Below are 17962 nucleotides of genomic sequence, written 5' to 3'. Positions count from 1 at the left end.
GATAAGAGACAAAGTTTGATGGTTAAAAGGGGTAAATGGGTATTATGGTAGGTTTGATTACGCATTAACAAAGGAACATGTTATATGGAGGGGATAATAAATAATTACAATCCGATAAGGACGAAATGGTCTTTTAGACCAAACCGGTCAAATGGTGAAGCTATCACCATTTGGCGATGTCGACTAATGATTGTATTGTCAAGTATTATGAATTTCACAGGGTGAGTAGCGAAAGCATTTGTGTTGCTATTAACTAGCAACTTAGTGGATGAAGTATTAATACGGGTCATAGCTTTGACCCGAGTCAGGTATGTGTGAGTAGAGTTATAATTAAGTCGTGGGATTTGGTTAAATATAAGTTGAAGTCCTTTGTTGTAAATGACGGGACTAAAGTTGACCAAAACGCCCTTGATGGGTAAATCGGGCAACGACCCTTAAAAGTTGTTTAGAAACAAACAATTTGATTAAATGAATACTTTGGATAAGTATGAAAGCGAAAAGTATGATCTTTGCAAGTCTAAAGGCCTTAAAATGCGTAAATACCCTTAGCGGGTCAAAATAAGTTTATAGGCGAAAATGGGTTAAGATGATGCAAGAAACCCGTGATTGGAACCTTATATGATAGACGACATTGAAATAGTAAGGTTCATGAGAAATTTAGGTCAAACAAACAGGTTATGTTGATAAATGTATGAATAGGTCAAAACTTTGTAAAATGGTAAAAAGCCGAAGGCTTAAAAGTCTCGAATTTTGTTAATTCGAATGTCGGATTTTAACTCCATGTGTTGGAGAATCAAATTACGATCATATAGGAAAAAGAATCGTGAAAAACGGAATTGTAAAATGAAAGTTATGCACGTTTTAGTGCATAATATGTTAGTAAAACGGAGCTGGAAATCTGCAGCTCAAACAAAATAAACATTATGTCGATTTAAGGGGGTCGCGCCATGCGATGGCATGGGCAAGAAGCCGTCGCACGATGCGATGGTATGTTGGGCTGGCGAAAGTTGTTTATTTGACTTGTTTTGTCCCGCGAACTCATTTAAACGCGTTTTAAACTATGTAAGACTAATTGTTTCATGAATTATGAAATATTGATCACAAGTAAAAGTTAGGAGACTCCTAGATTTTAAACGAACTCGATGTTTGAATGATTTTCATGCCTCTTAACTTACTTAAAGCCGGTTTAGAACATAAGTATTGTTATGAGCCTCCGGATGGGGAAGGTATGGATTTTACCTTCGTGTTAGTGAAGGATATCCCTATGCAATCGAATTTAGGAACGAATGGGTATGCAAGATGGTGGGTATAAAATTCTATCTCAAGGAAAGTTATGATTATGACAAGATGTATAGGTTTATGCAAATGCAAATGGTAAGTGTGAGAGTTTGTGTGTATGTGTGTGTGTATGAGTGTGTATATGTGTAGAGGTAACTGTTTGTATACACATGGGAATTTGGAATGTGAATATGTGTGAATGAGAGATGTTATCTATGTATGAATGAATGGTTTATTATGTTGGTCATTGACAAATACTAATGAATTGTCATGAGACTGGAATGTAATACAGGTATGAGAACATCAGGTTCAAGAAGTATTGAAGTCGAACCCGGAACAAGAGATATGAAATGGATCAAGTTTATATTGTCGAATGTTACACGGATTTTTAATTGTATGATAATAATGTCATAAGATATTGACAATGACTAATAGTTTAGTTGTGAATGTTGTCCACAGGTTTTTCTTCTACCACGAACGAAGAGAAGCGAACATTGATCGAGTTGATAGTGAGGATTGTACGGGAAGGAATGGTAGCCTAGTTTGGATTACCTAACACTTGTAGAATTATTTTATTATGAATGTTGTTCATTCAATTAGTAAATGTTAAACTTTTTTTGTAATTGAGTCTTTACGTAAGCAATGTATGTAGTAAAGTAAGAAAAATTTTAAGGCTCGTTTTTCCGTTGCGTCGTTTTTAAGTTATTACGTGTTAGGGTGTTTCAAGTTGGTATCAGAGCCATGGTTTGTGGGAAATCAAGTATGAGGAGGTAAATACTTAAACTCAAACCTGTGTGCTCTTGTGATAAGGAACCCGTACAATCCGAGGCTCGATCAAGATCTAAGGGTAGAAGCAAAGGTAAGTATGTGCTTAAGTATTTATTTGAAGAAAACTAACAGTATGTTATGTGTAAGGTGAGCATAATTGCTTGGAAAGGATGATCCGTGAATGCGGTCTAGGACCGGCATCAAGGCATGTAATAAGACAAATTGACCCCAGGTACGTAAACTTAACATGTGGGTGCATGCAATGGTATAATCTAGCAAGTGAAAGAAAATTTTAAATGAAATATAATAATGGAAAGGTAATGAAGTTTTGAAAATGTTACACGTGCCCAAACTTAATTCTTGGGACATAAGGTGACGATTACACGAAGACACGAAACTAGTATATGGATTGTGTACCTGGCCTGTACACAAGAAACATATGACGTTCGTGAGACCGTCATAATTGTTACAGGTATGTCCGTTAGAATTAGGTAGTAGGGGACGTGAGGGTGGAGAGAAATGTAAGACTTTCAGGAATGAAAGTATGAATGATATGTTAGAATCCGCGAGACGGATTCGAAACATGAAAGGAATGAAAGTATGAATGATATGTTAGAATCCGCGAGATGGATTCGAAACAAAGAAGGAATGAAAGTATGAATGATATGTTAGAAACCGCGCGACGGGTTCGAAACATAATGAATGATAAGAATGAAAAGATTCAAATGTGTAAGTAATTACAGACTAAGCAAGTAAATATTCTTTAAAAAGCGAATATTATCCAAGTTATATCTTAAACTTATATATATATGTGTGTGAATAAATATATATATGTATACAAATATGTTTGTATGCAAGAATGGTTTAAGAGACGAATGAGTCATGCGGGTCAAATTGTAATCGCCATTTAAACCCGATGTATTTAATGTTTTGATTTGTTAAGTTTTATACTTATAGGTGAGAATAATGTTTGGCACGCAAACCTAAATTTTGACGAAAGAAAGAAGTTTTGAACATGTTATGTGTTAGATGTGTTAGTAATCGACTCTTAGGAGTCGTAATGAAGGACTGGCTACGACCCGGACAATAATTTAAGTATGATTGAAAAGGATAAGTTTTGGAAAGAATACGGAAATGATGTAACGAATGTCTTGGCAAGTAAGCATGAATGGAAAGAAGTAAGAACGTGTACTTCAATACATCTACGATAAATAAGAAATGTCAGTTTGACCTCGAAAAGTTAAACTGCAAAGGCTGATGAAATAGGTAACCAGAATAAAAGAATTGCAAGTAAGGGATGAAATATAGGATGAGTTATAGCATGCATGTAAGAAGATGTAAAAGGATTATAGGTGGGTAATCACCTAGAATAATGAATGTTTGAATGAAAGGTGCTAACCGCCAATTTTGTAGTTGTTAATGGTAGAATTCTGAATGTGATGAAACCAATCAAATTGGTGAAAGAATGTGCACGAGTGGAAGCCCATTACAAGGATGAATGAAAGATGGCCTGGTACGGTTAGTACTAGTGAAGGAGCGGATCGATCTGGTTTACGGATCGCTGAGGTATGAAATGAAATCGAGGTAAGTAAAATGTTTTAACTCATTCCGGATAGATATGAATTAGTAAATTGAAAACGACCTACGAGATGACTGATGGAATAGGTATGGTATGATATAGAATGTTTGACTTTTAATAGTTGACGTAAGAAGAAAACTATGTTATTAAGAACTAAATCTTAAAAGTTTTGAGTGAAAATTTCGGATATTGGTTAAACTCTCGTCTAATGAACTTGCATGACACGCTTGCACATGCAAATTAAGTGATGCATGAAATGAGAGTAATAGTAATGTAAAATGAATGCCATGTGAAAGTAAGGTATGGGCGGTATGGACTTGTTAGAAAGAAGTCGATTATATGAATAGTTTATGAATAGAGAATGGATAGTTACCTATTATTATGATGTACCTATCAAAGTGAAACATAGAGGTGTATGTATAAATTACAAATTGGGATCGTATAATCGACGAAGATAATATGAATATTGGAAATGAACAAAAAGGAATGTTATTAATGGGATTGTTTCAAGTAAACAAAATGGTATATTGTACGTGTTATACGAGTATTGGAATGATGAATAAACTGCTAGCTATGAAGCGAGATAGACACTAGCAATAATTGGTGAAAGTGACACTAATGAGAACTCCGGGACGGGTTCTTGAGAATAGAAGGTCGTCATTAGATAGGCTCGTGGTCTTGTTGATGGATGGGAAGGAAAGATAATTAGTGTTTAATGGGGAAGAGGAAGGTTTCGGGGACGAAACCTCATTTAAGGAGGGGGGGGGGGTAGACTTGTAACACCCCAAAACCCAAATGTTTATATTTGTCGTATGTTCCTATATGACATATCATGAAATAAATGACTAGGCTGTTTAACCTAGTGGAGTGTATGGTAAAAACTATTTTAAAGTTGAAAGTTGTCTCAATCATGTTTTAGTGGCAAACACGGGGGGGGGGGGGGGGGCTAAATGGAATAAGATGAAAGTTGAGTTACTAAATAACAAAACTCACACACACAAACACACACATCGTGTGTTCGAGAAGGAGCAGGAGGCTCCCATGGAGCCAAAAACCCTAACTTCATCCTTTTCATCAAATTGAAAGGCTAAATGAAGCTTAAATTCATAACTGAGCATGGATTAATGATCACCTTCACAAGGGGATCATAAGCTATGTCTTAAAATCTAGATTGGTGATCTTGCACGAAGTGCGTTATGTTCTAATCCGTGAATTGTTATGAAATTGAGTATGAGCATGTGTTAGAATCATCATCTAGAACATGGATTACGCATGGTTTGGGTGAATTTGATGTTTTGGGGTGAAACCCATTTGTTTTGATAAGAATGATGACTTGAATAATCACCCATGTCTAATTCTTGGTTAATATAGATGAATTTCGATATGTATGATGTATTCTTGTTAGAGGAATTGAAAGAAATGTGATGCTGATATGTTTGATGTTTATATGTGAATGATGCATGTTGATTAGTAGGAGGATTGGAGGATTATGTATGAGATTAGAAGAATATGCATAAATTAGTTGTACACTATTGCTTAGGAGGTAGTATGCACACTAAATATATGATGAAATTATGAGGTAATTGAGATTAGATCACTTGTAAGTGATTAACAAAGTACTTATGAAGTGGGTTTTGTATAATATGATTAAAATGATCATATGCTCATGTTAATGATGTTTGAAATCGTATATGTGTGAATGTTTAAAGAATTCGGCTAAGATTTGATAGCTTAGCATGTTATAAGGTCGAATGATAATTTCGATATAAGATCCGTGAGATGGAATGAATCGTGATAAACGATGAATAAGCTAACTATCTTGAAAATAATATATGATAGTTTGATGCTTGATAAGCGGTGTGGAAGCTTGAGAATGAAGCGGGTCAAACGGAACGGACACGTGGGAAGCATATTTGGATGCGAGGTAAGTTAAGCTTACACCCTTTTTGTAGAATATATATTCATCGTGTAGGTTACGAACATGATAAACTAATATATGAAGTATGATGTTTCGACATGTATTGATACGGGTCGGAACATGTGGCTATGATAAGAGACTAAGTTTGATGGTTAAAAGGGGTAAATGGGTATTATGGTAAGTTTGATTACGAATTAACAAAGGAACATGTTATATAGAGGGGATAATAAATAATTACAATCCGATAAGGACGAAATGGTCTTTTAGACCAAACCGGTCAAATGGTGAAGCTATCACCATTTGGCGATGTCGACTAACGATTGTATTGTCAAGTATTATGAATTTCACAGGGTGAGTAGCGAAAGGATTTGCGTTGCTATTAACTAGCAACTTAGTGGATGAAGTATTAATACGGGTCATAGCTTTGACCCGAGTCAGGTATGTGTGAGTAGAGTTATAATTAAGTCGTGGGATTTGGTTAAATATGAGTTGAAGTCCTTCGTTGTAAATGACGGGACTAAAGTTGATCAAAACGCCCTTGATGGGTAAATCAGGCAACGACCCTTAAAAGTTGTTTAGAAACAAACCATTTGATTAAATGAATACTTTGGATAAGTCTGAAAGCGAAAAGTATGATCTTTGCAAGTCTAAAGACGCGTAAATACCTTTAACGGGTCAAAATAAGTTTATAGGCGAAAATGGGTTAAGATGATGCAAGAAACCCATGATTGGAACCTTATATGACAGACGACATTGAAATAGTAAGGTTCATGAGAAATTTAGGTCAAACAAACAGGTTATGTTGATAAATGTATGAATGGGTCAAAACTTTGTAAAAAGGTAAAATGCCGAAGGCTTAAAAGTCTTGAATTTTGTTAATTCGAATGTCGAATTTTAACTCCATGTGTTGGATAATCAAATTACGATCGCATAGGAAAAAGTATCGTGAAAACGGAATTGTAAAATGAAAGTTATGCACATTTTAGTGCATAATAAGTTAGTAAAACGGAGCTGGAAATCTGCAGCTCAAACAAAATAAACGTTCTGTCGATTTAATGGGGGACGGCATGGACAATCAAAGTTAGGAGACTCCTAGATTAAACGTGTTGGGCTGGCGAAAGTTGTTTATTTGACTTGTTTTGTCCCGCGAACTCGTTTAAACGTGTTTTAAACTATGTAAGACTGATTGTTTCATGAATTATGAAATATTGATCACAAGTAAAGGTTAGGAGACTCCTAGATTTTAAACGAACTCGATATTTGAATGATTTTCATGCCTCTTAGCTTACTTAAAGCCGGTTTAGGACACAAGTATTGTTATTAGCCTCCTGATGGCGAATGTATGGATTTTACCTTCGTGTTAGTGAAGGAAATACCTATGCAATCGAATCTAGGAACGAATGGGTATGCAAGATGGTGGGTATAAAATTCTATCTTAAGGAAAGCGCGGGAGTTTGTATGTATGTGTGTGTATGAGTGTTTATATGTGTAGAGGTAACTGTTTGTATACACGTGGGAATTTGGAATGTGAATATGTGTGAATGAGAGATGTTATCTATGTATGAATGAATGGTTTATTATATTGGTCATTGACGAATACTAATGAATTGTCTTGAGACTGGAATGTAATACAGGTATGAGAACATCATGTTCAAGAAGTATTGAAGTCGAACCCGGAACAAGAGATATGAAATGGATCAAGTTTATATTCTCGAATGTTATACGAATTTTTAATTGTATGATAATAATGTCATAAGATGTTGACAATGACTAATAGTTATGTTGTGAATGTTGTCCATAGGTTTTATACGGATTTCTTCTACCACGAACGAAGAGAAGCGAACATTGATAGAGTTGATAGTGAGGATTGTACGGGAAGGAACGGTAGCCTAGTTTGGATTACGTAACACTTGTAGAATTATTTTATTATGAATGTTGTTCATTCAATTAGTAAATGTTAAACGTTTTGTAATTGAGTCTTTACGTAAGCAATGTATTTAGTAAAGTAAGAAAAATTTTAAGACTCGTTTTTCCGCTGTGTCGTTTTTAAGTTATTACGTGTTAGGGTGTTTCACCGTACAAGCCAGGTATTTTACAAATTTTTTATTTTAGTATTATTATACAATATTATTATGTTATTATTATTATTATATTATATTTTTTTTTCACATATTATTATTATACGAAATATCTAACTACTGTTATCCGGTTTTTCAAAAACGACGCTCCCGCTCGTCGTACTTCCATGTGATGTTTTCCCCCACTTCTCGAATCCGATTTCCCGCATCCACTAATTCATCGCCGTAGCGGCGTAATTCGACAACATTCTCCGCGTTCATGGGTGGAAAAGGAGCAGGTTCAGGTTCAAACTGGGAAAGTACAAATTTGGATTATTCATGAAATTCTGAAAATGCTAGTCACTAGTCCACCATTCTTCCAACTGCCCTGTAAGAGGTTGGGGGTTGATAATGGGTTCAGGAATGGCGGGTTCCAGGTTGATAGGAAGTTCCGATTGTGTGGGAAAATTGAAAAGGGTTTCATCAGCAGGTCCAATAAGGTCACAGTTTGCCAGTTTTCTATCCAGTTCTTCCCATGGTTACAGCTCCTGAGCTTGACCAGAGCTCTCTCCTACTTCTTTTTCCTTTCCTTTTGGATCCACAGTTTTCTTTACCCTTTGGGATGCGGGTTTCTTCTTTCTCCCTCGTTTCCAGTCCGGAAGCCTTTTTCTCTGTTTGGGTTTGGTTTTTCCTAGGATTGTAACACCATTGGCTCCTCGGTGTCAGCCTGATAAGCGGACTGGGTTCCGGTAGTCTCCATATCAGTAGTATGGATTGTGAAATTTCGGAGGGCTTCCGATAGTTCATTCATGTTGTTAGTCACACATAAGGAAACACACAAAAATCCAAATTAAAATTTTATTTATTGTAAATTTAATTTTCACATAATCACAAAATTGCAAATTAAAATTGAAGTATTTTTCAAATACTTAATTGGCTTAACTCAATGGCTCTAATACCACCTTTTTCTGTCATGGCCCCTGACCCGATTTACCCGGTTCAGAAGCTGCGGGGCAGAAACCTGTGGAATTGGTGTTTGATTTGGCAGCGGAAATTTTAACAGGATTGTTTAAACTGAAAATACTCGATTATTTTATTTCAAGTTTCAGGACAAACCCCGTAATTTACAAATCAATGAATTTTACTGAAAATCCATTGTTTACATAAAACATGTTTATTTATTTATTGAGCTACTTCATTCAAGCTGGAGTGCTACGTGGCACTTTTCCTTGTTCATAGTAAATCACCTGAAACATGTTTTAAAAAGATTTAATCAGCGGGAAATACTGGCGAGTCATTCAATTTGTACAAAACGACACATTGTCATAATTTACAGTATTAAGAGCGATTACAATTGCCCCTATCTTATAATTAGCTGGTCTAGTTGTCACTCGACCGTATCTATGACCGTGGTCATATCATTATTGGGTCATGTCACCCAATAGTGACGTATATCCCTAATTAGGCTCGCCCACCTAAGAGTGATAAAACAGTAGTAATGTGCACAATACCCCACTTACTGCCAGTAATTAAAGATACGCAATGTTCAATTTATAGCAGATTTTAATCGATCGGACATTGTATCGTAGTAGTGATTGAGTTATTACCATGTTATCGTAGCAGCGTCTCGATATTCTAATTTGTGATTTCGGATAGAAAGAAAGCAGTTTGGTGAAATTTTTCGAGCAAGTTGGACAGGCCATGCAACGTTCAATTTATAGCAGATTTTTAGGTTTCTCGCGGCCCGCGACAACTTGAAGAAGAATCCTTCGTGGCCAGCGACGGCCACCCTAGCTACAGCTAGGGCTGCCGTGTCACACCCTAGACCTGCCACGTGTGCGACACGTGGCCTTAATCGTTATCTGGAGACTTCAGAGCTGTCGCACCCTGCGAAGACCTCACTTAACTCCTTCGCAGCCCACGACCGAGTAACAAAATTTGTTTTTTCTTGATTTTTCATAAAAATTAGGGTTTTAGGGGTTCAGGTTTTCTACTTACGGAGCGTTTTAGGACATTTTTGTGCAGGTCCTTACATTCACCCCTAACTTAACAACTTTGTTCCTAAAAGTGTGGCAAAACCACTAGATAGAGATGGAGAATTTCGTCAAGATATGGACGTCACTCCTAATTCAAAGAAGATTCTCGTGCTGAGAGTTAAAATACGCGTAGAGTGAGTGATCTTATTGAGAATTCCTGGTTTTCATAACTAATCTCGATCAAATCACTCGGTTGTGTTATGCAAGTGTTTTCGAAAACGTGTGTATTGTGTTAGCCTTAGGTGTAACGCCCTGTGTCCCTAAACTTTCACCTTTTGACAAGTTTAATCCCTGTTCTATGTGAAACTTTACATTATGTGAAACTTTGTGATTCTTGACTCTTATGATACATGAAACTTTGTGAATCTTGATACTAGATTCTTGATACTTGATTCTTGATACTTGATTCTTGATACTTGATGCTTAATACTAGATATGTGATTCTTAAAACTAGAGACTTGATGCTTGACTCTTGATACTTGATTCTTGACTCTTGAGACTCGTGAAACTTTTAGACTTTGTTAAGCGAGAAACTAGAGACTTGACACTTATGTAAAGTTGGAAACTTGGAAACTTGGAAACTTTTGTGTTAATTAAATAATCTTGTCATGAAATAATACTACACAATAGTATGCAACGCAACGCTTAACCTAACTCGCAAAACGAACCAAAGATGGAAAAGTAGGTGAAAGGATTGGACTGTCCGAATGGACATCCGATCGGATGACCATCCGAACGGAAGGCCATTCGACCCAACGGCCATCCGACCCAGCTTCCTAGCACCGCCTTTCTCACCTCTGACACTATAAATACGAGTTGTCACATCATTCTTCACTGATGTGACAGGCTCCTCCGACCAGACGCACGCACACTCTGTTCTAAGGCACTTTTCTTCCATTTTCCGGCGATTCTTGTAAGTTTTCCACTTGATTCTTGTACAACTTTCATCTATACACATTTCCTCACATGATCCTTCATCAAAATCACACTTTTCATCATGAAATCACTAGGATCCGAGCTCTTGAGGAGGACGTCATCATGGCGGTTGTACAATCGGTTGTGTGATGTCATTTCCGTCAAGCTTTAGCTCTGATCTAAGAGGTTCCTACGTAGTTTACCATGAATCTTTGCAAAATCCAGATGTTTTCGGTTAAATTCATACTTTCTTCAAAATTTCTTAAAATTCTACCCAAACGGTGGAATTGGGATCCAAAACAGGCTTAGGACTTGTTCCTTAGCCTGGAGTCGGCTCGATAACGGATTTCCACCGGAGAAGATGACCGGATTATGGGTCAGACATGAAACCCAGCCAAGAACAGCCATCTGATCGAACGGGGTGATTCTCCTCCAATCAGACGAGCTGAACTTTAGATGGGCTCCCGTTGTCTTGATACGTTACCACGTCACTTTCGTTAAACTCGAACTTGAAAATTTTACAAACGTTACAAAGAAACAAGAACACAAAGGACGAACGACCATCCGATCGGACGACCATTCGATCGAATGACCGTCTGACCAGGTGGGTTATCTCAGTAAACTTTAATATTAATCGTTTTAAATCAAAACTTTAAACAATGAAACTTCCACCCAAGCAGTCATCCGACCGAACGGTCATCCGATCGGATGACCATCCGATCGAACGACTTGGATTTTTATACTACAATGAAAACTTCAAAAGTTTGAATATTTTGGAAACACACACCCTTGATCGAATGACCATCTGATCGAATGGTCATCCGTCTGGATAACGATCCAATCGGATGGTGGTCCGTCTATACTAAATGGTCATCCGACCGGATGACCATCCGTCTAGATGGCCATCTGATCAGGAACCTGGTCCGACACTTTGCACGACTCTTCTTTTATGTCCGACGCTTATCTGTTAAACTATAATCAGGCTAATCTCAGCGCTCCCTTCAATCCAATAGTAGGTGTCGATACTTAGCATCCACTGTGAGTATACTCGATCCCTTTTTTGTTTTAACACTTTTGGGATGCAACATGTATTCTATAAACTTGATACTTGAAACTTGTTTGGAATCATACCCTATCCTCTGTAAATGTGAAACATGATACTTTTTGGATTCTGGATTCCTGATACTTTATGATATGTGAACGTTTAATCCTTGTGTGTAGTTCCGCCTTAACAATAGTAGCGCTATAGGAGTAATGCACCTCCCCATTATTCTCGGGGGTATTGTTAGGAGGAGTCTAGTTTTGAGACTTGGGAAAGTGGTAAACGCATTGGGATACTTGGGCTATCACTTGGACTGCGTGAACTAGCATGGCTGAAACTTTTACATGTTTACATCACGGATATGAGTCTTTTAAACTATTATGCTATATACTCAAACTTGTATACTCGCCAATACATTATTGTATTGACATTATTTTAATACATGTTGCAGACTGATAGGATGCTGGATACGAGAAATATGCTAGGATGCTGCCTAGAAACTCAACCTAGTTAATCTAGAAAATTTGAAACAATGTTTGGTTATTGTATTTGATACTTTGTGTTTGATTCATGGATGCTTTTAGACAATGTTTTGAAACTTGATTAACTACTATTGCAACAATTAGTGTTATGGAAACTCATGAGCAATCTGAACGCTTAGTGCCGCACCCCGATGTTTCCGCCATCGATTGAGGTGTGACAGATTGGTATAAGAGCCATAACTATAGGGAATTAGGAAAAGTAGGAATACTTGCCCTAGTCTATAGTTCTAGGAATCTTGACTCTTATCTGTTGTTTAAGACTTATGTATTCTACCATACTTGCTTCTTAGCAACACATTTCCTGTTAAACTTACATGCCTTTCCTAAGGCTGACACGATATACACTTGGATACTTTGAAAACGCTGCTATGCAGTGTTCGTGTTTTGCACGAGATTTACCTTCAAGCCAGGAGTGACATCCAAACCTTGAAGGAGATTTCCGTACTATATTCTAGTAGGTCTTATCTCTTGATAAGTACTGACGTTGTTAGGGTACGAAGTTGTCAAGTTAGAGGTGAAACTTACACCTTGATAACTAGTCCCACTCTTTGTTTTTCTGTCTCGCCAAAGTCTCGAAATTCCCAATCAATTAGGAATGTGTAATGACCAAAAGGACAAATATCGCAGGCCTAACATCGATGACGGATTTGTCTAAATAAGTCAAGACACGTTGCCTCAATTCGTAAGGGGTTCAGTTCGCTTTCGTTAGTCAATGTTCCTCTACCCGGAACAATCCTATGTTTTATGAGCCTATCTTTTATGTTATCTCGATTTTTATATGTGGTTTAGACTTAATTCTTCGTGCATTTCGAGACTTTTTACACGAACTGCACGTATGTCCACAATCTAAAACAATGATCATAATCGCTCAGGATCGAACTAAATTTATGATGCTTTGTTCACACTGGTAAGCTACGTGGAGTCTTGATCAAACTATGTGAAACCTGATTGAACGTGATACTATGTGAAACTACTTGGTTAATCTATGTGCTATTGTGGGTAGTAAACACTATATGTAACATGGCACCGAAAGACGAGACAGAAGTAACATGGACGAAACATGGTGGATACGCCATTGGTACTTCCTATATATAAGTGTTTCTGACATGTTACCAACTTTCGTACCACGTGCCATGCGAAATCTAGTGTTTTGCAGGCCGGTGATGAGAATGTTGAATTCTAAGCTATGTGAAACTACTTGTTCAAATCTATGTGTACTCTAACGCGTATGTGTTGTTGTGAGTGGCAAAATATGATATGTAGCCTAGCACCGAAGACGAGACGGACGTGACATGTCCAAAACATGGTGGATACGCCAATGGTACTTCCTATATATAAGTGTTTCTGACATGTTACCGAACTTTCGTACCATGTGCTATGTGAAATTTGTGGTTTTGCAGACTCGTGGTGGAAAATTTTGAAACTACTTGATTGATCTATGTGAAAGTAATGGAGTCTAATGTTATGATTGGCGAAACATGACACCGACGACAAGACGGACGTGGCATGATCGAAGCATGGTGGATACGCCGCTGGTACTTACTATATATAAGTGTTTCTATCATGTCACCAAACTTTCGTAACACGTGTCATGTGGAATTCGTTGTTTTGTGGATTGTGGTGAGGATGTTGAACAATAAACTATGTGAAACTATTTGATTGATCTACGTGTATGTGAAAATGGTGGAGTGTATTGTTATGGTTGGCAAAACGTGACACGTAACATGACACCGAATACGAGACGGACGTGATATGCCCGAAACATGGTGGATACGCCGCTGGTACTTCCTATATATAATTGTTTCTGACATGTCACCGAACTTTTGTACAACGTGCCATGCGAAAGTCGTGGGTTTGCGGCTGTTGAATCTCTTGAGCTATGAGAAACTTGTTGTATGTTTTGAAACTATGCGAAACTTGAGTCTTTAAGCTATCGTGTGTGAAACAATATACTGTGAGACTTTGTGACCTAGACTTATATGATCCTTTTCTTGGATCTTTAGATGTCTTCCCGTAAGCTATCTGACTCTCTCAAGAGATCCAGGGAGAACTCTCAGAAAAAGATGATGTCATTCATGGCCGATCAGATCGCTCGCATCATGCCAAAGATCATCTCTGAGATCCAAGGATCAAACACTCCTCCTTCCTCAGTGGAATCTATGGGCGAGAAGCTAAAGCCTACGAAGTTCAGCTACAAACACTTCGTCTCTTGCAACCCTAAGCCTTTCACGGGCAGTGATGGGGTGACCGCAATGCTAGAGTGGTTCGACAGCATCGAGGTTACCTTCATTAACAGTGAGTGCCCAGAACACTTGAAGACTAGGAGTGCAACGGGAATGTTTCAAGGCAGAGCTCTGGAGTGGTGGTCGAATGAGAGGAACATCCGCTCTAACGAAGAAGCTTATGCTCTCCCATGGACCGAGGTGCGAGAATTGATGATGCTCGAATTCTGCCCTCCCCATGAACAACTAAAGCTTGAAGAAGAGTTCTGGCACCGCAAGCAGATTGGTGATGGCAATCTGGCTTATACTACCTGTTTCAAGCAACTCAGCATAATCGTTCCTCACTTGGTTTCTACTCTGAAGCGCATGATAACCAAGTACATCAATGGGTTACCTCCTGCGATGCGTGATTCGATTGAAGCAGCTCAGCTAGAGACTATTGAAGAGGTTTATCGTCTGGCTGCAAGTCTAAACAACAACTGTGTTCGTGATAAACAGTTCGTTACTCCTGCTCCCTCCAAATCAGCGAACCAAGTTACTCAGCAACCAAGTGGTAGCAGAAACAAGAAGAGAAAGTCTCAGGGTTCAGGGTGCAATGCGATTGTCCCTGCTGCAAACCCTGCTGTTAACCCCTGCTCCTGCTGCTGCTATTCCAAACCCTCCTACTCCTGAGAACAAAAAGCAGTACACTGGGCCTCATCCTAAGTGTGCAATTTGCAACTTTCATCATCTTGTTAACTCTGCTTATCGCATGTGTACCAACTGCAATCACTATGGTCACACGACTTCCTACTGTCGTCAAGCCAACCAAGCTCAGCAAGCGCTAGCTCAGGCAGCTCTACCATCTCCCCCAGCTCCTCCGCAAAATCCTAGGCCAGTCAACGCTGTTCGTGCATGCTACAAGTGCGGAGATACTACTCATCTTCGTAATCAGTGTCCTCAGCTAAACCAGGAGCAACAACCAGCCGCTCGTGGACGAGCGTTCAACATTAATGCTAATCAGGCTTGTAATGACAATGACGTCGTTAATGGTACGTTTCTCGTCAATAACCTTTACGCTTCGATACTATTTGATACTGGTGCTGATAGAAGCTTTGTGTCTGTAGAATTTGAATCTCTGTTAAACTGTGCACGCTCTAAGCTACCTAAGTCGTTTTTGGCTGAGATTGCCGATGGTAAATCGATTCTAGTTGATTCTATTCCCAGTGGTTATTCCTTGACCCTTAACGACCACGTATTTGATCTTATACCAATGCAATTGGGTAGTTTTGATGTCATGATCGGCAGTGATTGGTTGCGTAAGAATCATGCCGAGATCGCGTGTCACGAGAAGTTCGTTCGTTTACCTCTCCCATCTGGTGATACTTTACACGTCTATGGAGACCGACCTTCGAGAGGATTGAAGTTGATGTCATGTACACAAGCGAACAGGTGCTTACGTAAACAGAACTTTTCCTTCTTGGCCCACGTAGTGGAACAAAAGGGCAAGGGAAAGAACATAAGCGATGTTCCAGTAGTGTGTGATTTCCCTGACGTTTTTCCTAAAGATCTTCCTTGTCTTCCTCCTCCTAGGTCCGTCGACTTTCGTATTGACCTAATACCTGGTGCGACTCCTGTCGCCAAGGCTCCTTACCGACTTACACCTTCCGAGATGCAAGAACTATCTAGTCAACTACAGGAACTGCTCGACAAAGGATTTATTCATCCAAGTACCTCCCCGTGGGGTGCTATTGTATTGTTCGGCAAGAAGAAAGATGGTTCGTTTCGTATGTGTATCGACTACCGTGAACTTAATAAGCTTACCGTTAAGAATCGTTATCCTCTCCCTCGTATCGATGATCTATTTGACCAACTACAAGGCGCGTCCTGTTTCTCAAAAATCGACCTTCGATCTGGTTACCATTAGCTCCGTGTTCTTGAAGATGATATAGCTAAAAACTGTGTTCCGCAATCGTTATGGACACTACGAGTTCGTGGTTATGCCTTTCGGCTTGACCAACGCACCTGCTGAGTTCATGGATCTTATTAACCGTGTTTGTAAACCTTATCTAGATCGTTTTGTGATAGTCTTTATTGATGATATACTTATTTATTCGAAAACGAAAGCTGATCATGAACGTCATTTAAGCTTGGTGTTGGAACTATTACGTGGTGAACGCTTATATGCTAAATTTTCTAAGTGTGAATTTTGGATTGATGAAGTACAATTTCTTGGGCACGTCATTAGTAAACAAGGGATTCATGTTGACCCTTCTAAAATCGAAGCTGTGAAGAATTGGAGGACGCCTAAATCTGCATCTGAGATTTGTTCCTTCCTAGGATTGGCAGGTTATTACCGTCGATTCATCTCGGATTTTTCCAAGATCGCCGTTCCTCTCACTTCGTTGACTCAGAAAGAGAAACCTTTTACTTGGGGTCTTGAGCAAGAGGAATCTTTTCAGACCCATAAGAATCTTCTATGTAATGCTCCTGTTCTTACTCCCCCTGACGGGAATGACGATCTCGTGGTATACTGCGATACCTCGAACCATGGCTTGGGTTGCGTGCTCATGCTGCGGGACAAGGTTATTACTTATGCCTCCCGCCAACTCAAAATACATGAGAAAAACTATACTACTCACGATCTGGAGCTTGGTGTAGTTGTATTTGCGTTAAAGATCTGGTGACACTACCTATATGGAACTAAGTGTGTGGTTTTCACTGACCATAAAAGCCAACAACATATCTTTAACCTAAAGGAACTGAACATGCGACATAGACGTTGGTTGGAATTGCTGAACGACTATGACTGCGAAATTCGCTATCATCCTGGAAAGGCGAATGTTGTGGCCGATGCTCTTAGTCGTAAAGCTCATGTTAATACTATCTGTTGCTTTCATATCTCTAGTGATCTTCATACTTGTTTCGTGAAGCTCAGTATTCGTCAGCTAATGAAGGTAGTCTATTTATTGAAATACGAGGTGCTACTGTTGATCAACTCGAAACTAAGTCTGATGGACTTCAATACTATCTCAATCACATCTGGGTGCCAGATCGCGACGATCTTTGTGAACTCATTATGAATGAGGCTCACAAATCTCGATACTCTATTCATCTAGGTGATGATAAGATGTACCATGACTTGCGTATGACTTATTGGTGGCCTGGTATGAAGAAGGACATTGCTGCGTACGTCTCTAAATGCCTTACTTGCACGAAGGTAAAGGCTGAACATCAACGTCCTTTGGTCCTTTTGGAACAACCCGAAATCCCTGTTTGGAAATGGGATAGCATTGCTATGGACTTTATAACTAAACTGCCCCGTACACCTACTGGTCAGGATAGTATTTGGGTGATCATTGACCGTCTGACTAAATCAGCCCACTTTCTTCCTATTCGCGAAGATTATAAAGTGGAGAAACTTGCTCGAATCTATACCGATGAAATTATATGCCGCCGTGGCATACCTCTCGACATAATCTCTAACCGTGATGGTCGTTTTACTTCACGTCTTTGGCAAACTTTTCAGTCCGCTATGGGTTCTCATATGAATCTTAGTACGTCCTTTTATCCCCAAACGGATGGACAGACCGAACGCACTATTCAAACCCTAGAGGACATGCTCC

The 17962-nt window shown here is 38.8% G+C and overlaps 1 protein-coding gene across 1 annotated transcript; it reads left to right on the top strand.

Annotated features, from left to right (window-relative positions):
* The first annotated feature begins 14138 nt into the window (after positions 1–14138).
* Positions 14139–15029, top strand: LOC110924050. The gene has a single exon (XM_022168092.1). It carries the CDS (start codon positions 14139–14141, stop codon positions 15027–15029), a length of 891 nt encoding a protein of 296 aa, XP_022023784.1.
* Positions 15030–17962: the final 2933 nt, after the last annotated feature.

This window comes from Helianthus annuus, chromosome 11, assembly GCF_002127325.2.
Source record: "Helianthus annuus cultivar XRQ/B chromosome 11, HanXRQr2.0-SUNRISE, whole genome shotgun sequence".
NCBI lineage: Eukaryota > Viridiplantae > Streptophyta > Magnoliopsida > Asterales > Asteraceae > Helianthus > Helianthus annuus.
This window is presented reverse-complemented; position numbering and strand designations above follow the sequence as displayed.